The 21765-nt window shown below is 52.5% G+C and overlaps 1 protein-coding gene and 1 long non-coding RNA gene across 3 annotated transcripts in view; one reads left to right on the forward strand and one right to left on the reverse strand.

Moving 5' to 3' along the window:
• The window catches only part of NOL4L (nucleolar protein 4 like), a 61225-nt gene that overhangs the window by 15521 nt on the left and 23939 nt on the right, over positions 1-21765 (reverse strand). The window contains 3 exon segments of the mRNA XM_056354096.1: positions 2193-2217; positions 2219-2335; positions 19267-19376. Coding sequence (XP_056210071.1) covers positions 2193-2217; positions 2219-2335; positions 19267-19376 — 252 coding nt within the window.
• Positions 8813-10225, forward strand: LOC130156030 (uncharacterized). Of its 2 annotated transcripts, none has more exons than XR_008824297.1 (2): positions 8813-8947; positions 9337-10225. It is a non-coding gene; the product is annotated as an uncharacterized LOC130156030 (long non-coding RNA). The 2 variants fall into 2 exon arrangements; XR_008824298.1 differs by having other exon boundaries at positions 8827-8967.

Consider the following 21765-nt stretch of genomic DNA (forward strand, 5'->3'; position numbering starts at 1 on the left):
TGCTTGACACTTTGATCCACACACATTCCCTTCCCCATGCCAGTGATTTGCCTTTCCTCTTGCGATGTGTTCCATCTCTGCTCTGTGCTCCTCTAACTGCACGCTTCCCTCCCGGGTTGCCTGGGCCTCTCCATCATCCTTCTTCCCTTCACAGCCTCGTGTGTGCTTCAGCCCTGGGTGGGAGCGCTGGTTTGGCAGAGGGACTGACACAATGCCCTTCACCCCAGCAGCATCAGCCTGTATTTCAGAGCTCCGGTACAGGACACAGACATTCACCACAGTGACAAAAACCTCTTTTCAGTCCCATAAAATACTCCCTGAATTATGACGGCCTGATGGAAATCCCAGTCCCTGGCTGCTTCTTGATGGGTCTCCTTCATAACCCTGGGCTTGGCTTGCTTGTTCTGTGACTCCATCACTTCTGACCTGCCAAAGTCTACCTGGTTTAGCCTTCTGCTGACCCCGGGGACAGCCTGGAACACCTGCATTCCTGACAAAAGGGAAGGGACTATTTGTGCTTTATTGCTCACCACTGAACCTTACGAAAGAAATTAAAGAGCCAAGAAGGGCCCCAAAGAGGACACCTGCTTCTGAAGAAAAACCACAGGGCATGAAAAATTGGAGGCATTTCCTAAGAGGGCAGAGAGAGAGAGTGAGAGGATTCAGCTTTAGTGAGAACATCTTGATTTGCCTAAATATGCGAGTTCTTACTAAATTACTGTCCTGTTGAATAATATTATTCAGCAAAGGGATCAAAACCATGTCATTCTAGATTACAAATGAGACCTGGGAATTCACAGGCATAAGCCACAAGCCCGGAATTTCCTAATGGGAGAATGGCAGAGTTCAGAGGCTGCAGAGAGACCTGGCCAGGCCACAAGTATGAGAGGCAACGCTGGCTCAGGGTGGAGGCTGCAGCCAGGTACTGAAGAGCCGAACGCTTCTGCTGAGACCACCTGTGTTACCACCGAAACACCTTCCTCCTGCCCCACGGGAGGGCCCTGTGGGGCCTGGGCACAGCCAGCCTTGGCACAGCCCCACTGCAGGGCCCTGTACAAGGAGAAGTGCCACTGCCCGTCCCGTCAGACAGGGACATGGTGCAGCACAGGCAGGTTTCACATCCTCATCAAGGCTGCCTGACTCCAGGGTCGGTGCTAGTTAGCTAAAACCAGCCATTTCCCAAAACGGTAGGTTTGCAACAGAAACTGAAGTGCCACAACGTGTTCGGACTGAAGACAGCCGTGTCCCTGCTGTCCCTGCCGTCCCAACCATTCCTGCCACTGGCCACACAAGCAGCTAAAAGCCACCCCAAGGAGACATGCCAGCACAAAAGCCCTTTCTTTCCTCTGGGGTGGTTTTCTAGTCCCCTTTCTTAAAGCAGCACCAACCCAGCCTGGGTTGTCCCTCAACTCCTCCACTCCCTTCCCGCTCTCCTAGCAGCAGCCGGGCTGGGGACAATGAGGGTTTCAACCTCCTGAGCAAAAGCCAGTAACAGTCCAACCACCGAATCCTTCCAAGCATCACGGAGATGAACTCTGACCCGAACTTGTACTTCTACCACTTATTTACTTGCTCTTTTATTTTAAACTAGCATGTTTCACAGAAGTAACACACCACCTCTCTTCACCAAACACTTCCTCCCAGCCAACCCATGTATGCCACCTTCAGCCTCTTCCAACCTCCTGCCCCGACTGAGGAGACACTCACATCCACCCTGCACTCAGATAGTGCAGATTACAGATTCCTTGCCTGGGGGGCCCAAGACGCTGCCTAAGGCGCAACTTTCCAAGCATGAAAAGCTGTGACCCGTACTGCGAAGCCCTGGCATCCTTCCTGCAGTGGGGCAGCACGCAGCACACGGCTCAGGACTAATGGGGCTCTCCTTGTCTCACCCCGGGAACTACAACCTGATGCCTTAGGAGAGGATTTGGTGACCTCTTTCTGGAGAAGCTGGGAGCCAGGGTCCGCACAAGGGACCATCAGCGCCAGGTTGGAGAGGGCCCTGGCTGAGCAGGAGCCCAGAGGCTAAATAGGAAGGACTAGGAGTCAGCGCTGCTTCAAAGCCTGTGCTGACATGAAATCCATCCTACAGGTGGGACACCTGATCAGAAAGGACTGGTTAATGTTTAATAAGTCACAAAAACATCCTGTGGCAAAGGCGCAGAGCACTTCCTGCCTGCTGGGGCACTCACCATCCTCGTGGCCGTGCAGGTTCTGGCGGGCTGCGCATGCTCTCGTCCTGGCTGGGGCTCAGGCTGGAGTTCAGGTGCTGGTCAGCTGAGATCCATGTGGAGTCATTCATATCAAAGTCCTCGCTGCTCACCGATGTCTCATCCTGGAGGCAAGCAGGAAAGAGTTAATTGGCTGAGCTCTTTTCTTGCCTCCTTTCTCTGCCTTTAACACCTCCTCACCGAACTCCTTCCTAAAAACAATTCAGTCAGCAGCTCAGCCCAGAGAACGGAGAACACCCGCTGGCCCCTCGGCGCTCCCCAAGGCCAGGCAAGCAGCCCTTCCCTTTGCCTCCACCGGGCTAGGACGGGGCTCTGCTTCCTGCCTGAAGACGTGCCTGAGCAATGGCACTGTCTCTAATTGAGGACAATTAGAAAGAGCTCGCATCCTGTAGGAGCGGATGGCTGAGTCCTGGAGTTTACCCTTTAATCTCCATCCACCCCAGAGTGTTTCTGGCGAGGCAGCGGCGTGTGGGAGTGGAGGACGGGTGCAACTCCATTGAAACAGCTCCATAAAACATCTCGGACTTATTTTTTTTGAGATCACATCATCTGCTGCAACCGGAATCACCGGAGGACCCCGGCACCGGCAGGGAGTGGCCGGTGGGGCAGGTCTGGATAGCGGCACGGTCCCCACAGACCTGCACTGCCAGAGGCTGCAGAGCAGGCTCCTGCAGCGCAGCCCCGAGGGACTGCTCCTCCAGCGCTCTCCGAAGGGATATCACCTCTGCACCCTTATCAAAAATGACAACACACACCTTGGGAAGCGGCTGGGGGAGTGAGGTCCCCAGCGAGACAAGGACACCCTAGCTCACGCTGGGGAGCCCGGCCAGCCGCCTGCTCCCTGACGGCATAGATGACATTCCTCTCTCCCACTCCTGCAGCTGAAAGGACATTTTCTCTCTCCCTCTCTCTCCCTTCTCGCTAACCTTTACAGTACTTCAAGACACAGCCCTTGGATTGCTTCCAGCGCCGGAAAGGTCAGCCACAGGATTTCAAAACCATCATCATAAAGGCAGCACTGAGATCCTCAATGAGAGGAGGGGCTGCGGGACCTCCCTGGGCTGAACTCTCCGAACATGCAGCTTGGGAGGAAGCAGATACGTGTTCCCATATGAACACGGTCCTGCTGGTGATCCCTTTATCTGCCTTCCTCTCCCCGCTCCCCTCCCAAAGCAACGGGCAGAGACCGCGTCCAGAGCCCTGGGGTGCAGGGGAACACCAAAAATGTTTCCAGAACTGCTTTCAACTGTGCCTTCCTTTGATTGAAACATTTCAAAGGCTTGTAAACTCTCTGCTCTGATTTTTTTTTTCCTCCCTTGGTCCTGGGATAAAATACAATCCCCGCTCCCTTTCCGTGTAAGAAGCAATTGGCAAGCGCCCCTCCAACCTATGCCTGCGCCTCATAAAAACTACCCTGTCTGGCCGCTGCTGGCTGACAGTTTTTATTGTGAACAAACAAATGTCTTTAAAGACAGGTTTGTGCTTTTCCTCCCATCTCCTCGTCCCTACAGACACATCTGCTGGCTCAGGGCTTGTGCCCGCCCCCAGCCCACTCCCTCGATGTGCCTCCCGGGGAGTTTCCTGGAATTTACAGCTTGTGAAACCCCGCACGCACCAACAGAAGGACAGGGCTCAGCATGCCTGCCACCCTGCCAACAGAACGGGGATGCCCTGACCCCCAGGCCCCCGACACTGCCAGCCAGGTGCCCTCACGCAGCACCACCCCCCCATGCCCAAGTCAAGCAGAGCTGGAGAGGTGGGAGGCAGGGGGGAGGCATGGCGTCCCCCAGCTCGGCTCAGCACAGCACTGCTGCTATGCCAGCCACAAAGCAATCCTGCCTCTCCAGAAACTCCATCTTGTACACACAGGAACAGAACTGCAAAGGTCTCCCTGTTACAAACTATAAATAGTCTCTTTATTGTAAGCATTTGCAGGGAGGCAGCCACCCTAATATCTGGCCTTCTTCACAAGGCTTACTCAAGATTACTGTCAGAGCTTAAGAGACAAACACAAATGCCAAGGTCCTTGCTGCTGACAGTCTCTCACCTGTCCAGTGAGGAGGAGGAACCCTGGGAACAACCCACGATGTTTTCGGAAAGCATCTGGCTCAGGCATGGGATCTGCGGGGCTCAGCTGCAGCGAACACCCAGCCTCAGCACGCAAACCACAACCTGGAAGGCATCATGCCCTCCATGTACTCACGCATGGTGGAAAAGCAGTGACATGAAGGATGCCTCGCATGCACATGCTATGTAAAGTGCTTCATAAATGCATACAATTCTCTCGAGGTGCAGCAGCATTTGCCTATTATTAGAAATACTCTGACTATCAAACCAGAAACTGATAAGCTATAAATGACTCAAGTCAAACAAGGCCGTCGCACGTTCACCTGTCCAGGATCCAGCCACCAGCAGAAAGAGGAGGTTGCTGCTGTGGGACCCTGCCAGGCAGCCCTGTTCCGTCTCCAGTGTCACCCCTTGCTTTCCAGCCAGTTTTCTGCTTTCCAGCACTAACACCCTTGGCCAAAACACCAACAGGACAACTTCCCGGCAGCGCACAGCTCCCACAGCACAGCCCACCCCAAGGGAATGCAAAGCCAACCATGCAGGTGGCAGCAGGTGAACGGCAGCGGAGAACAGCCAGAGCTGGCAGCGACAATTGCTGAGAGAGCGTCTGATGCCCCAGGAGCTCCTCACACCTTTGTGCCTCTTCCCTAAAGCAAGAGAAAGGCCTTGACCTTGAGCGCGGCTCTGGTCATCCCCATCACTGTGGCTCTGGCATCCTCCACTGCCACTCAGCTGCATCCCTTGCTGCTCACTGGGACACCAGAGGTCACCAGCAAGCTCCCTCCTCAGGACAACCCTCCGAGACCAAAGGCTGAGCGTTGTGACCTCCCTGACTGCTGCATGTTAGTGCCAGTGGCAACTGCTGGCACTGCCACCCTCACGTCGGGAATAATCCCAAGGACAGGAGGCCCTGGCAGCAATGCCCAGAGCACCGGCTGCCCAGGCACGGCCCAGGAGCAGCTCCATTTCAGGTGGCTGGAGTGGAGGGAGAGCAGCACAGCACATGTCCCAGCATCAAAACATAGGACACCAGAGCAGGATCAAACTTTCTGGCTGGGTGGGCAGCTCTGAGTTTACCCCAGACGCCAATAACCTGGCTGAAGGCTGAGCATTGAAGCTGGCTCCACCATCCAGCCAAACAAGGAAGCGTTTCTCAACAGTAGCAACAGCTACGACTCGGAGCAATACGGTAAATCTAATCTACCCTTCCACGCTCTTTTGGCTTGCAAGTCAGGCAGCTCATTCTTTTTCCTCTCTGGGTTCTCAGGAGAATTCTCTCTGCTAATTTCTTCTTTCCTGTAAACAAACTTCAAATGAAACTTTCATTAGAAAACAGAGCGCAATCCATTACCAGCGCCTGTCTCAGGACCGGCCGCCTTTTCCCCAGTTCCATGCCACTGATGGGACAGATGGAAGTGACAGTGGCTGCCCCAACCAGCCAGCCCAGAGCTGAACCCCGAACCCCAGCACCACTGCTGCCACCCTGCTCCTTCCTGCCTTTCCCAGCTCTCCGGAGAGATCTCCTCACCCCGCAGTAAAGTCCCATCGCTTTGTTCAAGGGATTGAGCGATCAAGGGTCAGGCAACGTGCGTGCAGCTCCTCTTCTGCAAGGGGAAGTCGGATCCTGCTGGTGCATTCACAGGCCACACCCAAACATCGGAGCATGGCTCCCAGCACCGCGCAGGGTTTGGAAAACAACATCCTTGCTCCTCTCCTTATCTACAGTCCAACATTCACAGCTGCTCTGCAGACACTCGCAGCCAGTACTTTCTAACCGGCAAAGGCAGACACTCACATGTGCAGGACTCACGCTCCGCGTTTCTGTCCCACTTTCCATTCACCAATCTTCGAGCACCGCGTGTGCACGCGTCCGCTGAGCCTCTCAACTTCCCTCCGAGTTAGAAAAAGTATTCTTCCTATTATAGAGCTGGAAACCCCGGGTACTGACAGCCGCTCTGGCTGCTCCAAGAACACAGCAAGTCACTGGCAGATCTAGGAACACAGTCAAGACCTCCAGGCTGCAAGGCTTTAATTGCTAGACAAGGTTTCTCCACCAGTGACTCTCCTTCCTGGAGAACAACCTCCCATAGCGCGGGCTGGAACAGGGCAGCGGGGGAAGCTACTCTTATAACCGTACCTCGTAAATATATGCAAGGCTATCAGTAACCTGCTTATTTTACAGCCAGGCTCAGTTTCTTGGGGACTGCCTTGCAAGTCTCTCTCCAGTCATTTACATGCTGTGCCTCACGCTTAATATTCCAGGCTCCAAGTCTCAGGATGGTTTATTTTTCTCTCTTTGAGTCCTTTTATTTTAAAAAGCGTCCTTTCACGCCACAGCCTACTATCCCGATGGGATTTCCTTCCGCGGAGCAGGAACCGAGGCTGTGTGCCGCGCAATCTCCCCAGCACACAGCCACACTCAGTTTCCCACCAGAAGCAGCCGTGTTTTTAGAGTCAACAAAAGGCAACGCTTGACTGCCAGCCCCCGGAGCCGCTCCACCACCGTGCCAGCCGCAACCTGCCCGGCACAGGCAGCCCCCAGCCCTGCCAAACCTGGCCAGGGCAGAGCACCTCCCACCGTGACCCGCAGCAGCGGCACTTGGGGACGAGCTCTCAGGAAGGCAGCCTCATCTCCGTCTCAGCCACTGTTTAAACCCAGCCCTCTGAGCATGCCAAGAAGGTATTGAACCAGATTTGACCCTAACTTAACCAGTTCAGCGCAGAGGAAGGCTTACTAATGGAAGATAAAACACTCCAGGTCAAAGATTGATACTGCAGCCACAAATACTGTGGTGGTCATTGCTTCAAAGAGCCCAAGAAGCCTTAAAGCACAAGGGTGTACACTGGCTGTGGTGGCAGCAGGCTGTGACTGTGCTGCCTACTCGTGTGTGCAATTCACACACCAAACAGAACATCCCCAGCGCTCTTTGTCAGGTCACTTACATCCTTATTTACTGCAATTTCTGTTGATTTCTACGGGACGTGGCAAAAACGTGTATTTTGCTAGTTCCCCCAAAACGGGCAAAAGAGTTCATTTCAAAGGCGAACGGCAAATGGAAGAGAAAGGGAAGATCATCACCTCCTCCCCTTCCCTAAGGGCTCTCCTTCTGGGAAGCTCCCCGGAGCGCTCCCGAAGCGGTGCCGGGCGGGTGCGGGAGGCGGCCCCGCAGCCCCTGCCCGCAGCGCTGCCCGCGCTCCTGCTGTTCAGCTCGGAGGTGCTGAACGCGGGGCCGCCGGCCCGGGGAGGGGGCACTGGGGTGGCCCGGCCCTGGCCCCGGCCCCGGCTCGCCCGGCCGTACCCCCCCCCGCCGCCCCCCCAGCACCTGAACTTGCTCCCGGCCGGGCAGGCGGCTGCAGGCGAGGCGGGGACGGTGCCGCGCGGTGCGAAGAGGCGCTCTGCCCCGCCACCAGCACTGGGACGCGGGGGCCGGGGGGCGCCGGCCCGGAGTGCCCGGCTTTTGGGGGAGGGTGCAGCACCGCGGGCTGAGCGGAGCAGCCGGGGGTCCCCCCGCCCCCGGCGGCCGCGGGACCCGCCGTTTCCCCCCGGAGGGAACGTGGCTCCCACGCGTGTCTCCCCGCAGCTGCCAGGCGCTGGCAACCGGGCGAACGTCCCCGGGTCCCCGTCCCGCCCCCCGCGCCCCTCCGCCGGCAGGTAAATAAATACGGCCGCGATGGAGCCCTGCCCGGGGCTGCGCACGGGGCTCAGCGTGCGGCGGGGATTGACACGTAAGTAGGGCTTTACCTCCAGGGAGGCGGCTATTTCCAGCACAATCCCCGCCCGGGGCCGGGGCCGGGGCGGGCGGCGCGGCGATGGCGGCGCGGGGCCGGTGCCCGGGAATTGATGGGGCCGGAGCGCTCCCGCCGCCGCCTCCTCCCACTTTCTTCGGCGCTTTTGTGCTCTTCCGGGGAAGGGGGAGCCGCGCCGGGCGCGGGGAAGGACGCGCCAGCCGCCCCCCGCCGCCGCCGCCAGCCCCGCGGCCGCCCCGCAACTTCCCGGGGCAGCGGGGCGGCACGGCCGCTCCCCCCGGAGTTGGGGCCGGGCCCCGCGGCCGCCCCCCCGCCCCGCCCCGCCCCGCCCGCCACTGCCCCCCCCCTTCCTCCTCCTCCTCAACCCCGCAGCACCGCGTGGAGCCCCCGCGCATCCCACCACCCCCCACATCCCCCGCCCGGGGCCGCCGCCGGGGGCCGGGGGCCCGGGGGGCCGGTGCCTACCTGGAGCGGGGCCCGGGGCCTGCCGGCCTGCGCCAGCCCGGCGGCGCGGCTGGGAGCGCGGGGCGGAGGGACGGAGGGACGGAGGGAGGGGGCCCGGGCTGGCGGCGCTCCGGAGAGGCTGACAACCAGCTGCTGCCCGGGGAGAGGGGCCGGCGCTGCGGAGCGCGTCACTCCCGGCTCCCGGGGGGGGGGGGGCCGGGGAGGCGGAGGGGGGGCGAGCGGGGCCCGGCCGCAGGCGGAGGCGGCGGGGGAAGGGGAGCGGGGCCGCGGGGGGCGGGCGCACCGGGCCGGGCGCGGCGGGGGGCGCGGGGAGCCGCGCCTGGAAGAGCACATTGTGGAGGGCCGGGGAGGGCCCTTCCTCCCGGAGGAAGAGACAATGTCCAGGGCCGGGCGCCTGCTGGAGAGCCGCGAGAATGCACGGCCGGAGGCACGGCTCGGTACGGCACGGAACGGATCGGTACGGCACGGCCGGGGGGGACGCAACCCGCTCGGGCATCCTCCGCTCGGCACGACCCGGGGGGGCTGTCACCCATCCGGGCACGGCACGGGGGGCTGCAACACGCCCGGCTCGGCTCGGCTCGGCTCGGCACGGCACGGTGAGCCGCAGCCCGGCCCGGGGACACCCCTTGCAGCCCGGCCCCGGGAGCGCCGGGCCGCGCAGCGCCGGGGTTTGGCCGTGCCGCGGGGTGCAAGTTGCGGGAGCCCGGCAGCAGGTCCCCGGGGTGCGGGGGGGGGGTTGCCCCGCAGCCCCCCTTCCCCTGCGCTCCGGGGGTGCAGCAGGGCCCAGGCCCCGCGCTGCCGCCTCTGCTGAATCCTTTTGTTTCAGACGATTCTCCCTCTCGCACCGTGGGAGCAGAAGAGGACCCCGCTCTGCCAGCAGCAGCAGCACTCAGCGCCGCAGCCTCTGCCTGAACACTGGATCTCAGCTGCTGTTAAACCAGCCCCTCTTCAAGCCAGCTCCGTGACAGCAAAGCTGCCCACCACGCTCAGCCGTGCCCCCAGCACAGCCCCGTTCAGGGCACCATGCCACCGGGTCCCCGGGAGGGATGGGGATGCTGCACCCCGGCTCCACACGGGCAGTGTGGGGTGTCCTGGTATCCCCCAGGACTGGTACCCGCTCCCAGACAAGGCCCTGAGGGCAGCAGGGCGGTGACCTCCCGCCCGCCCAGCTGTGGATAGCATGGCCTCGATGGGTGCCAGCACCTTGGCACACCCCTCCCCAGCCCATCTCATGTCTCTCGCTGTTTAATGGTTACGAAGGAAATTTTTATGAAATAAACCAAGTGTAACAGATTCAGCGGCGGAGCCTGCAGTAGGCTGGTGCCAGAGCCGAGGATGGGAACTGCCACTGCCACGTTGGTGTTTATGGCTTGTTAGTGCGGATGTCCAATTATGATGTTATCTACTCCCGAGTTAACGACTTCACTGCTAGGGAAAGCAAGGGAGGAGGGGTGGCTCAGGAAGATCCAAGGAGGCCAGAGGTGGGAGGTGAAAATGGGTATCGCACAGTATTGCATTTCCATCTCTTCGGGGCTGATCCATGGAGCCAGAAGCTGAAGGGTGAGAGCGGCTGGGGGGCCTCCCGCAGGAAGCAGCCGGCCGGGAGGGCAGCGGGCTGTGAGCCCCCAGCTGCAGGGCCTTCTCTGCTCCCTTCCAGCTCAATGGCTGCTGCTCCTCCCTGAAGCTAAAATAAAATCCTGACCATTTAAGGTGAACCGGAGACTTGCGTGGACCTCAGCGGAGCGGGCTTTTAACCCCTTCCCATTGCTGGGCTTTGTTTCCTCCTTGCGCTCCCTTTGGCTTCGAACTAGACCAGCTTAAAGCCATTTAGGAGAGCAAGTCCCCCTGGGAGCAGCCTGCCCCTCTGTTTGGAGAGCTCGCAGAGGACACAAACCAGCCAGGGTGCGAGGTTTGAAGCACAGTCACTATTCTGTGCTGCCTCACCATGTGGACACTTATTTTATACTAAGTGCCTTTGTGGGGGTTAGGTTAATCCACTTTGGAAATGGATTAACCTAAATTTCGCATGGGCAAACTTAGTGCCGAGCAGCCGTGTCCACACAGGGAGCAAGGGAGGAACAGCAGTTCAGCAATAGCTGCTGGGCAGGAGCTTTTCCCCGGGCAGGAGAGGGGTCCTGACCCCAAGGGGGGGTCACTGCCGTTACAAGTGGGGTCATGAGCCCAACAGAAATGCAATTGTTTGTGCCAGCACTCAGGGTCACGAGGCTGGCAGAAGTGGAGCTCACCGGCGGAAGAGGGGCTGCCTCCAGAAATAGCTAGGGAAGCTTTGGGAAACAGCACACCAAGCTCCTTTCCAGTGGGTATTTTTTGGATTAAATTATCTAGGGGGAAATAACTGGCAATTAGATATAGAACTGGTAATAATAATTTATCAAGTTGTCATGAACAGGGGTAAGTGCCTTACGAGATTCCACGTTAAAAAAAATGCACACCACAATAAACCAGTACTACTGTTATTATATACACATCAAATATATTATTTATAAGCTGCTTCCTTCCCTCTGTCCTCACAACGTGTTCATTAAATCTGGTCCCTGCAAACCCCTTCACGCAGACACAGATCTGCCCATGCAGAAAACCAGGGGCTCCCCATCAGGCTGTGCTGGCCCAGACAGGGTCCCGTCGGCTGCCACCAGAGCCACACGTCCTAGGAAGAGCCGTGCCCTGGCTGCAACAGCCCCTGCACCGCACAGCCTGCCCACGTACCAGGCAGTGACGCTTCCAAGGACATCGCTGACGGCGCCCTGACCTCATCTGTTGTAATTTCCTAAGGCAAGGCTCCACAAGAATACCGGGACTGCTGTCAAACCCAGGAATAAATGGCATTTAAGGCACTGTAGGAGCTTAATTGAATAGTTGTGGTGGTGATGAGTGTGAGCACGGTGATCTAGTGGTGAGAGCAGGGGACTGCAGGACAGCAGGATCTGGCCACGATGCCAGAGGAGTCACTGACTCATGGGCGACCTTGTGCGAGTCACTTGATGTTCTTGTGCCTCTGAAAAGTAGGTTAAATAACAAATGGGCCCTCCTGCATCGGGTCCTCTGTGACCACCAAACCCTACGGGGTAATAAGCATTAAAAAAATAATCTCGCAGAGGCAAAGCCAGGAAGGAAAGACGGGCAAGAGGCACAGTGCTGCAGAAGAGCTGCCGAAGGAGAGCCCCAGTCGCATGGCACGAGGGGGATGCGCAGCTCTTATCAACACTGTATTGTAACTGATCTGCCATCCAGAGCAGAGTCAGGAAAAAAACAGAGCGTAAAGATTTGGGAAAGGTTATTATAGACCAGATTTGTTGTGGGCTGAGGGCTGTATTCATTCCCATTTCATCTTAGTCGCTCCTTTAGTAAAAGTAGCAGTTGTTAGCATCTGGCATATGGATGAATAAAAGGTGGTTGGTTTTTTTTCCCAGGAGCCAAGGCCAAGAGATGGAATGGAAATACAGCTCCGTACTTTATGGCTACACCAGTCACTGCCAAGTAAAGGAGCAGGAAAGGAGTTTTTTCTGTGGATGGAATTTGCCTTCCTCTGGAGTACGGGGAATGGGTACCTGAAGCGACGGGTGAATTGCAGTCAAATATCCCCTAACATTTCTTGCCAAAGCCTGAACCCACAGCACCACCAAGAAAGTCTGTGTTGCGTTATACATTGAAGATGACCCTCACAGCTTATCTCTTGGCCACCCAAATCAGAATCAAGCCAACATAAACAGAACCACCACTAAACCCATTTTTGGCCATTCTCAAGCCATACCATGAGTTTCAGAATCCACCTTTGCATGTAACATGGACGCCTCAGAGATACATGCACTCCTTTTGCAGGCACACAGCTCACGATGTGGATCTTAGGAGCCTGTGCAACCAGGCAAGGTGCAAGCCTGCCTGCGCAGGTTTAACAGCAGCGGAAACAAAAGCACGTACGCGATTCAAGGTTAAAAAGCTGAACCACACAGCTTCATCTTCTATAATAACGGAAATCATTAATAATAGTTCGCGCTCTCAAAGTAGATGCCATCCAAGCTCTTGAAGAGCTTTATTAGTGAGCGAGACCTCAGAAGTCTCTCTAAGGTATTATCCCCTTTTTAAAGGGAGAAGGCAATTAAGAAACAGCCATTTGTGTGACTTGATCAAAGTCAACATATAGCACGTCAGCACCTGAGCTTGGGAGACGATGCAGAAAACCTCACTGTGCAAAGCCTTCCACAGGTACAGGGCAAATGGAACTGGACCCATGAGACTGTTCCATGGATGTCAAATGCTTTTGTCACCCTGAGATTCAGGTCTTTGCTTTTTCCCTTGGAAATGTTTCCTAGCACCACTTTATGAGACCTGAACCAAAGCTTTGTTTCCAGTTCTACTGGGAACAGATGCCTTTGATGCTGGTTGCTGCACAGGGAATGGGCAGCATCTCTCCTCATCAAATAGGGGAGGTACTTGGAAGGAATGAATTAAAGACAGACAGTGTGGGGTTTGGCCCTACTCATTCAGGGTTCCCAGAAACAGGCTCAAGCAGCTCGGCTTTAGTAGGCTACTTGGACCACACTGCTGGATAAAGTGCACTGGGGGGTAACTGTGCACAGTGGAAGGCAATCAGCCCTAATTACCCACAATGGATCAACCCCAGTGCAGAAAAGCCTTGTTGTGAAGCAAGCGGGGAACCCACGTGGGCTTTGCGTGGCCCAGCCTGTGCGGGACCCAATGGCTGCGTCTGTGCAGGGCTGAGCTCCATGGAGTCACTGTCACCAGCTCAGGGGACTCCACACATCCCAGCCAAGCGCCACTGACCCGTCCTTCCTCCCAGGCACTGCGAGCACAGGCTGCTACTGCCTGGTTCGCACCTGCCTGCCATGTCCTGCTCCTGTGTGATGCGACCCAGCCTGCTGCTAGCACAACAATCATAGCTCCCCCGAGGGTGAGATAAACTTCTAAACAACCCCCAGCCACTTCCCCAGGACCTTAGTTAAGCTGCACAACAACACAGGGAAGCAAACAGAGAGTGGGAAAGAGATCAGCTTCTCTCCACTGGTGCACAGCTACCAGTGAGTAAAACAAACCAGACCAGTCACACGCAGCAACTAAATACAGCCGAGCAGCTCAGGAGGATGAATTGCGCCTAGAATCGCTGGAACTGGGCAATGCCACCTCCTTTCTTACAGAAAAGAATGTGATTTTCCCCCAAAACTGCAGAGTCAGGGCCTTGGCATCACATCTCATTTGAAGATGAAAGCAGCAGTGGCAGGATTTATCCCAGCCAGCCCAAGCTGGGGTCTCAAATTGTTTGCTTGCATTGAGCACTGCATTGAACAAACACAAAGCTCACCTGTAATGCAGCTATGCTGGGAAAAATACTGAAAGATGTACATAACAGGAAAGAAAAGCTCCTAAGTTTTTACTAGCTGGGAACATCAGAGTTAATTCCAATAACAAAAATGAGTTGACCTTCACTGAAAGCAATCCATTCACACGAGTTTGAAGCCAGGCTAAATGGTTTGATCATCTGACCTCCTGCATCTCATGAGCCATTAAGGCCAAGGATGAAAGTTTTGCTAAACTATCTTTGCTAGTAAAGAACGCTGTTATGACAGCCGGACCTGCCTCCTTGGCTTTGCCTGGACAAAGTCTGTCATTTAGGGCAGGATTGAAGTTTACCAGGCAAAGCCCACTTCTGCCAGCAACCTCACCAGCAGGCTTTGCTGGCGCAGACCTACCGGCAAGCCTTTATCGTATTGATTAAATCTATTTCAAACAGCTATGGTCATGATGCCTCACTCTGTGTACGGCCAATATTGCCTTTTCTTCTGTGTGTAAGGGTGCATTTAGGGAACTTCTCTAGTGCCCCAAAGTGTGTTAAAAATTAACAGCAGGAAACAAAGATCTTCACAAGCCAAGGAACAGCCTCTTGAATGGGAGTTATCAAGTTGATTTAGAGATATTTATTCCTGGAGATGTTTAACACCCTCTTTAATGGACTGGGAAGTATCTTATCATTCTCATGTGATGCAAACGCATCATCCCACTTCCTTCTAAATACTGACTGCACGCTTCGGCCTTCTCTGCACATTGATGAACACATACAGCGTTTCTTGGGGATCCCTTCGCTAAGCACTCCAACAGCTAAATCCAGGTCCCAGACCTCACCCAGCAGCTGCCAGCTCTGCCAGATTTGTTTCTGGTCTCTGGACTACATGAAATGAGACGTTTGCAATTCTCACCAGTGAACTTACAGACTGAAAATGAAAACCTAGTGTGCCTTCTTCTGCAGCTGCTTGCTCCCCTCCCTGCCTTGGCTGCCTCCCCTGTGCCAGTTCTGCACCCCCAGGATTAGTCTGGAGATGGATCTGAAGCAGAAGGAAGCAAGCGAGCTGCCAGAGGAAGATGTTCTGGTAATACCTGAGCCTTCTGGGACACTGAAGTGAGCAAGCGCTGTAACAGGGGGACCAGGGAGAAAGGAGAGTGGAAGGAGGAGGACTTAACATTGCAAAGCAGCCTCTGGTCATGAGGCTCCATGAGCTCCCAAAGCCTGCAGAGGATGCTTGATCCTCACCAGCACTAGATGAAGCCAACTTCTTGTACATCCGTGGGATCTGAACGCCTGCATACCCCCCTTCCAGGGTTACTGTGGTGTTTGGGTTAAAATATTGCCTGAAATTGTGTTTTGTAAACTGCTTCACATCCGTGCACCATCACACACTCCAGGTTTACTGGGAAATTACTGGGTGGATGGAGTGTGTGGCAGTGCAGGACAAGGCTCTGTCCCTCTCAAACGCTTACAAGTCAGCGTAGCAAAGCCATAGCAACAAGAAAAATGCTCATGTTATTTCTCATCCAAGAGCAGCTCCTGCTATTCACTGATTGCATGACCTTCTGTCAGCAGTCATTGAAGCAACCTTTCAAAACATTTCTGTATCATTTAAATCTGGTTACTCGGCCCTGGACTGTATCTGCCAAGGTAGCAGCAACATCTCCAGAGCAGAGAGAGCCTGGCATTTCAGTACTAGGATTTGTTCTCTTAGAATCTCTATATTCCACCAGCCACCAGTGGAAATCATGCCCGACAGTGTGGAATGAAAAATAAATCTAAAGCTGAGTTTAAGTAAGACAGAAAATGACTGCAATAAACTCGAGGAACCAACCATTTAAAAATCCTAATATTTAGCGTTTGAAAATAAGGTGGAAGGATCATTATAGATAAACATCAAATATCTTCTTTTCATTCCTTTTTGCTGCTAGATTGGGAAGGTCAGAAGTTCAGAGATGCTTTAATGCCTCAGTAGATACCCTGAAACATGGCTAATTCAGCACTCTGTGGCAAGAGTAAGGGTCCCAATTTATCTCACACATGTGAGAATTGATATAAAATGGGAATGAAGGAAGACTCACACCCCAGAAGCTTCTGCATGTTCTAGTGAACCCAATTTAAGCAACATGGGTCACAGTTGTTTTCCATCATGCCAAAATAAATGTACTGACTCTGAGAAATATACCAAAGGATATTCTGCAGGAACTCTTCATTTTGTGAGCAACTATGTAAAGAGCTCCTCTTCTGACTGCTTTTTGTCCCTAAGCAGAGATAAAATGCTTTCTCTAAAGTTCTTCTGGCTGTGCTTCCTTCTGGAGACACTGTTGCCTTAATACTGATGTGCTTAGCAGCACTAATAAATTACAGTTACACGTACACTTTTTTTTTCTCTGAATAATGAAGTTAAAAGGCCACTTTGGCATAAATTCATTCATTGTTACCCCAAGTGAAGCAAGTTCCTCCCTGGTGCTGCTGCATACAAATAATTGCTTTTGGCAAAAGCCTAGCCTAACACAAGTGCGTTGCTTAATTTATTTCTGTTATCAGCCTCAAATGTTAGTGAGTGCAAGGCAGTAAGGTGGCATGGCAGAAAAGCTGTGCTAGAGAGCAACGAATATAATTTTGTAAATATTGATATACAAAACCCATGCAGGGCATGTTTATGTAGTGCAAACTTTAAAAGCAGGTTGTATTTTCTTCCTGCCTTGCATCTGTAGCAAAGTCAGAATTATTTCTATCCTCTTTAGAGGACTTTGCAGTTTGTAAACACCTGGAACCCCAACAGCTGCAAGCACTCCCTAACCCTAAAGCTCCCTCCCTGGGGAGAGGGAGAGCAGCAGCCCACGTTTCACAGCCTGTGTTCCACAAAGACTGCCAGGATCCTCCAGGCAAAAAGGATGGTACTGTCATGTTTCCAGTGCAAAGTATGAAGAAGGAAAAAACCAGCAGGGGAATGCTTTGCAGAGGGAACTGAAGCCTGGTATTGATAGTATTACACACATTTTCTTCACATAGACTTCAGCGTGAGCAGCTCCGAGTACAGCCACAGCTGCCCTAGGAGCGTGGCACTTGTTTCCCCAGGGGAAGCTGGGGAGCGTCCCGTATCTCAGCACGGATGGCACCCAAGCCCACTGGATTTTCTCCAGCATGTCCAACCACCTGTATCCTCTCCAGACTGTCATTACCTCCAGATCTGATGGAAAGCTTTAATCTGTCAGAAGTCTGAGCAATAAGACTGATCTTTTGTTATTTTGCTCTCAGAAACCAGTTTCAGCAACACACTGAACAGCAAATTTTACTTCTTCCAAATAGGTTTTTCCCTTGGCTGCTGCAGCTTGAAAAGCTTAGAAAGCTGCACTGCAACATACTGATGAGAGCTCAGGAAAAGAAAAACTTTAGAGGCAGAGAATAACATCAAGCCGTTTGATTTATGATCTAAACCAACAACTGCTGGTTGCCTCTGCTGGTCCCTTTTTTGTTCCTGTATGACATATGCTTCTATTCCAATCCTAGTGAGCTTCAAGATTATTCATGTTACATCTATCTAGTGATAGCTCCAGTGCAAACTGCTGCACCAAAATTCAGGGTATAAACTCAAATCACTAAATTACCAACCAAAGTTGTCAAAACAAGCATACCTAGGCATGCTTCAAAACTCAAGATTCAGTACTAAAGCCTGCCAGCTTCTGGGGTGTTTTTTTATTATGGAAATAAGATCAAACTGCATGTTTTCTACCTGTATAAACCGGGTACAGTAGTTTAATGAAGCTTCATAATGCACTTCTCTTGCACAGAGCTTTGGAGCCAAGAAGAATTGGTAGAAAATGCATGAACGGTAACTAAACAAACCTCTCAGACGGTCCTTTCGTATACACCAAACTTAAAAGAACTGCCTAGAATGCTGAAAAGCACAGTCAGCCTTCATGGCCCACTGAGCCCTTCACCTTGGTGAAGAACAGGTTGGTAGCCAACAGTACAGACAACAGCAGGGTCTGCAACCCCAATATCTCTCTGCTAGGAGCTGCACCGAGACCCAGCAAACACTTTGCAGAAGCCAAAGGTGGTTGGAATATGCCAGCTTTCAATCCTATTTATCCGAAAGTGGTCCTGCGGCAGCCATCAGAAGACACAAAGTGACGCATCCATCCACTCCACGTCCCCAGCCCAGCCCACCTCAGCCCAGCCCAGCCCTGCCCAGCTCAGCCCAGTTTAGCCCAGCCTAGCCACCCGGAGCTGTCCATAGTTCTACTGCCCGACCCAGCTCGAGCGCAGGACCTCGCATATTGCAGCCTTTCACATTTCAAAAGCTGCAAGATAACCTACTGCAAACAAAACCTTAAACCCACTCAAGTGTCCAACATTCGCAAAGGAAAAAAGCTGCAACAAACAGAAGTGCTTCCTGTCAGGTGCCATTTTGTCCTCCAGCAAGAAGGTTTCACTGCTGAAGTGACAGAGGAGCTCGGTACCTCTCCAGCTCCTGACAGCAAACCCACATCTGGCATTTTACACCCCGGCAATGGATGCTCTAACCAATGTCCCCTTGTGGTGCCACTAGATGAAAATACCCATTGGGCACGACTTCACAGTTCAAGCTCTCAGCAATGTTTTCCACCACTGCATGATGCAAACTCTTTCACTTCTTGCAGCTGGCAGTAATGTACAAGATCAGATTCAGGTTTCAGTGTGCCGGAAAGAAAATCCAGCACTGGCTTCCAGTGCAGATTGTGGGGAGCAAGTAAAACATACCTTTCTTTTTATAGACTGTTTCCATGGTGCACAGAGGTTCCCATAGCTAATTCTGCAGCTGCAGAACTTCAGAAAATTGCACAGCCTGGGTATAATCCTGTGGCAGTCTGCCCCATCCATTCCTGAATCAAAATCCAGTGGCGTAGCACTGTCACCAAACAACTGAGCCTTCTCCTACTTTGATGTGACGGTGGAGTGGCTGCATTTGAACTTCTTCAAGTTGCCAGTCAGTTTAACAGAGCACCAGAGCAACCGAAGACAGGTCTGGGTTTCAGACCCCACCAGCTAAAGCTCCAAGGCAATTAGGAGGAGTTAAAGAAACAAATTCCTATTTGCCATATTTGTTCTTAAGACTATTTTTTGGAAGAATTGTACATCTAAAGAAGGAGCAGACTGTTATAAGCATTAACTGCATCAACTCCATCTCTGCTCCTCTCCACTGACACAACTCTGAAGTAGGCATGTTTGCTTTCTCTGAGCCAGAAGACCAGAGGCGCACTGCTCTCCCAGCTCCCATGCACCAACCCTCACGGTACTCAGTCAGAGCCCCGCCTGCCTGGGACAAACTGGCCATTTCCAAAAGCATCCTCCAAAAATCGATGTGCCAAGCACCCGTTACTCCCTTCACCCCTTCAGCACGGGCAGAAACCTGCTATGCACCTCACACTGCCCTGTGCCCGGAGCGCCACTCACCTGTTCCTGTGAATTCATTACCCGCAGCTTCATTTGCTTCAGATAAGTAGAGGTGAGGGGCATGTTGTAGTCAATGATCCCAGAAACCAAAGAGGAAGGTGGTTCGCTCTCTGAAGATCAGAGGAAAAACTTTATTTAGATACAGGGATGTGGAAGCACAAACCTATGATGTGTTCTCATAATCGTTAAACATATGTATTTGGAAGCACTTCAAATCCCTAGTGAGAGCTGGTGCCCGCTGAGCTAAGGTTCCTATAAGAACACGACCCCACCAAGAACATAATTACAGAACAGATGTTGTTTTGGGGAAAAAAAAAAAAAAAAAAGCATTGCTGTCACCTGCAGAAAAGACTACACATAACATGTAATTTTTCAGTCTACCAAACTAGAATGGCACAGAGGATGAAACCGAGTCTTGCTGATGCCTCAGAAGCACTTCCATGCAAATGGGATTTATGCAGAGGTTGATGAACAAGAACATATTTACAGCTTGCTTTAGTATTGCAAAGTCTTGCCAATTTTGCTGGGATTCCCTCAGGTAGGAGTTAACATTAAGGCAACTTATTAAGTATCTCTATCTGGTGATGAAGATTATTTTTAACACCCTCATTAAAACAGAAACTTAATTTTAAAGGTCTTTAACTTAAATTGTTCCTGTTGGTTCCTCTGGCTGCGTCATAACGAGCTCTAGAGATCACTCTAGATTCAGACCGCTCCTGCAGATCATTTTGTCTAGCCAGTCCAGAAAAGACCCCATAAAGCAAATGCTCATGCTTTTTCTGAATTCTCAAAGATTTGTCAGCTCTGCCATCACTACTGTGGAGCTTGTGAGCTCTCGGACAAGAAGACTGCTAGAACTGTCTATTCTAACACTGAATTTACAAGCTCATGCAATGGGCTCGTTCAACAGGGAAGCTGGCGTTTCCCACTGGCATGGCTGCTGGCTAAAAGGAAGATTTCTTTGCCTTCAGTACAGGCAGATGCAAGTGTGGTGAATTAATCCAGTCTCCCAGCCCATTCTGAAGGGATGTGTGGTGCCCACTGGAAAGGAAGCTTAAGCAACAACGGATGGGGAAGAAAGATTTCCAGGAGCTGAAGGTGAACCAATAGTGGGAGGTTTTCATTCCTGCCTCTGAATCTCCCTGGCTGGCTTGCATTTTCTGGGGTCACTGGTTTCACAGGCACCTCTGACAGCCCCTTGAAAAAGAGCCTTCACAAAATGTTTTACAGCACCTTAGAAAACCCATCAACCCAAACGTAATGGGCCTGCTTTTCAGAAATGCTGAATATCAAAAAATCCCAGTGAAACTCAGCAGATACTTCACACCTCCGGAAATAGCAGATCATGCCTGATTAAGAAATGACCTGACCCAAAAAGGGTCTGTAAATGACTTAAAGCTCACAGTTTTTTGCAAAACTTCTGTATCAAGATGCTGAGTCCATGGAAATACAATGCTTTTTTCCCAGGTCCGTCTTACTCATCCCTGGGCAGCTGAAGCCCTCCTGCCTGTGGATGCAGGAAAGGGTGGCCAAGAGCTACCCAGGCCATTGGCTCACTCAAATATGAAGGTGCAAATGTTTTTAGGAGCCTTGTAAACTAATTTCTCCCTTCTTTTGTCACGGTGTTATGTTAGTGATCTCTGTCATGCTTCAACCTACAGATTAATTAAGAGCATTTCTATGTCTCTATATACTAAGCACCCAAAATAACCCATTATTCTAATGTGCAAGGATGTTCCTTTGTGGTGAAAAGATGTTAAAAATCACAGAGCAAGGGGTGCTTCTTGCAGTCTGGTTCTGCAGCAAAAGGGAAAACAGCTCCCAGAAAAAAACCTGCCACCTATCCAGGCTGGCTAAGGTCATCGATATTAAGAAGAGTTTAGGAGAGCATTTGCTAAGAGTAACAAAGACAGAGCTGCTCCTTCCTTGAAGCACAGGAGTGGATGAGGTGAGTCTTTCAGACCTGAGGATGATATGTTGCTTTCCTGGCATCCCCCACTTAATAGTTCAGTGATGCAGAAATGAAAGAGGCTCAACAGAAGCAGCTCAGCATCCTCAGATGGGGAGGGAGGTAGATGATCTTTGGTGCTTAGATTCTGCCTAAAACCATCCTGATGTAAATCTGGAATAATCCCATTAGCAGCCACAAATTTACTGTGAACTTGTGCAACTGCAACAGATAAGAGCTTGAGCCCAAGAAACTGAAACCTTTTTTGTTTTAAAAGAAAAAAACTCTTTGTTTTAAAAAGCCTGGGGCACTCCATGGGAACAATTCTCATAGCCTACGTCACCAGAGGGGGCTCCTGGAATCCTTTAGCTCATTTTGCAAAAAAATTATCTATATCACATGCCCCAGTAGTTGGACACACAGACGGAATAGGCAGAATGGTTTAAAGTAAAATGGTTTCAATCCTAATTCCACGCTTGACAGTGTAAAGAGATCACAGTGAAGTCCAGTGATGTTAAAAGTTTCCCATGAGCAAGACAATTTGATTTTAA

The sequence above is a fragment of the Falco biarmicus genome, chromosome 10 (assembly GCF_023638135.1).
Source record: "Falco biarmicus isolate bFalBia1 chromosome 10, bFalBia1.pri, whole genome shotgun sequence".
Lineage (NCBI taxonomy): Eukaryota > Metazoa > Chordata > Aves > Falconiformes > Falconidae > Falco > Falco biarmicus.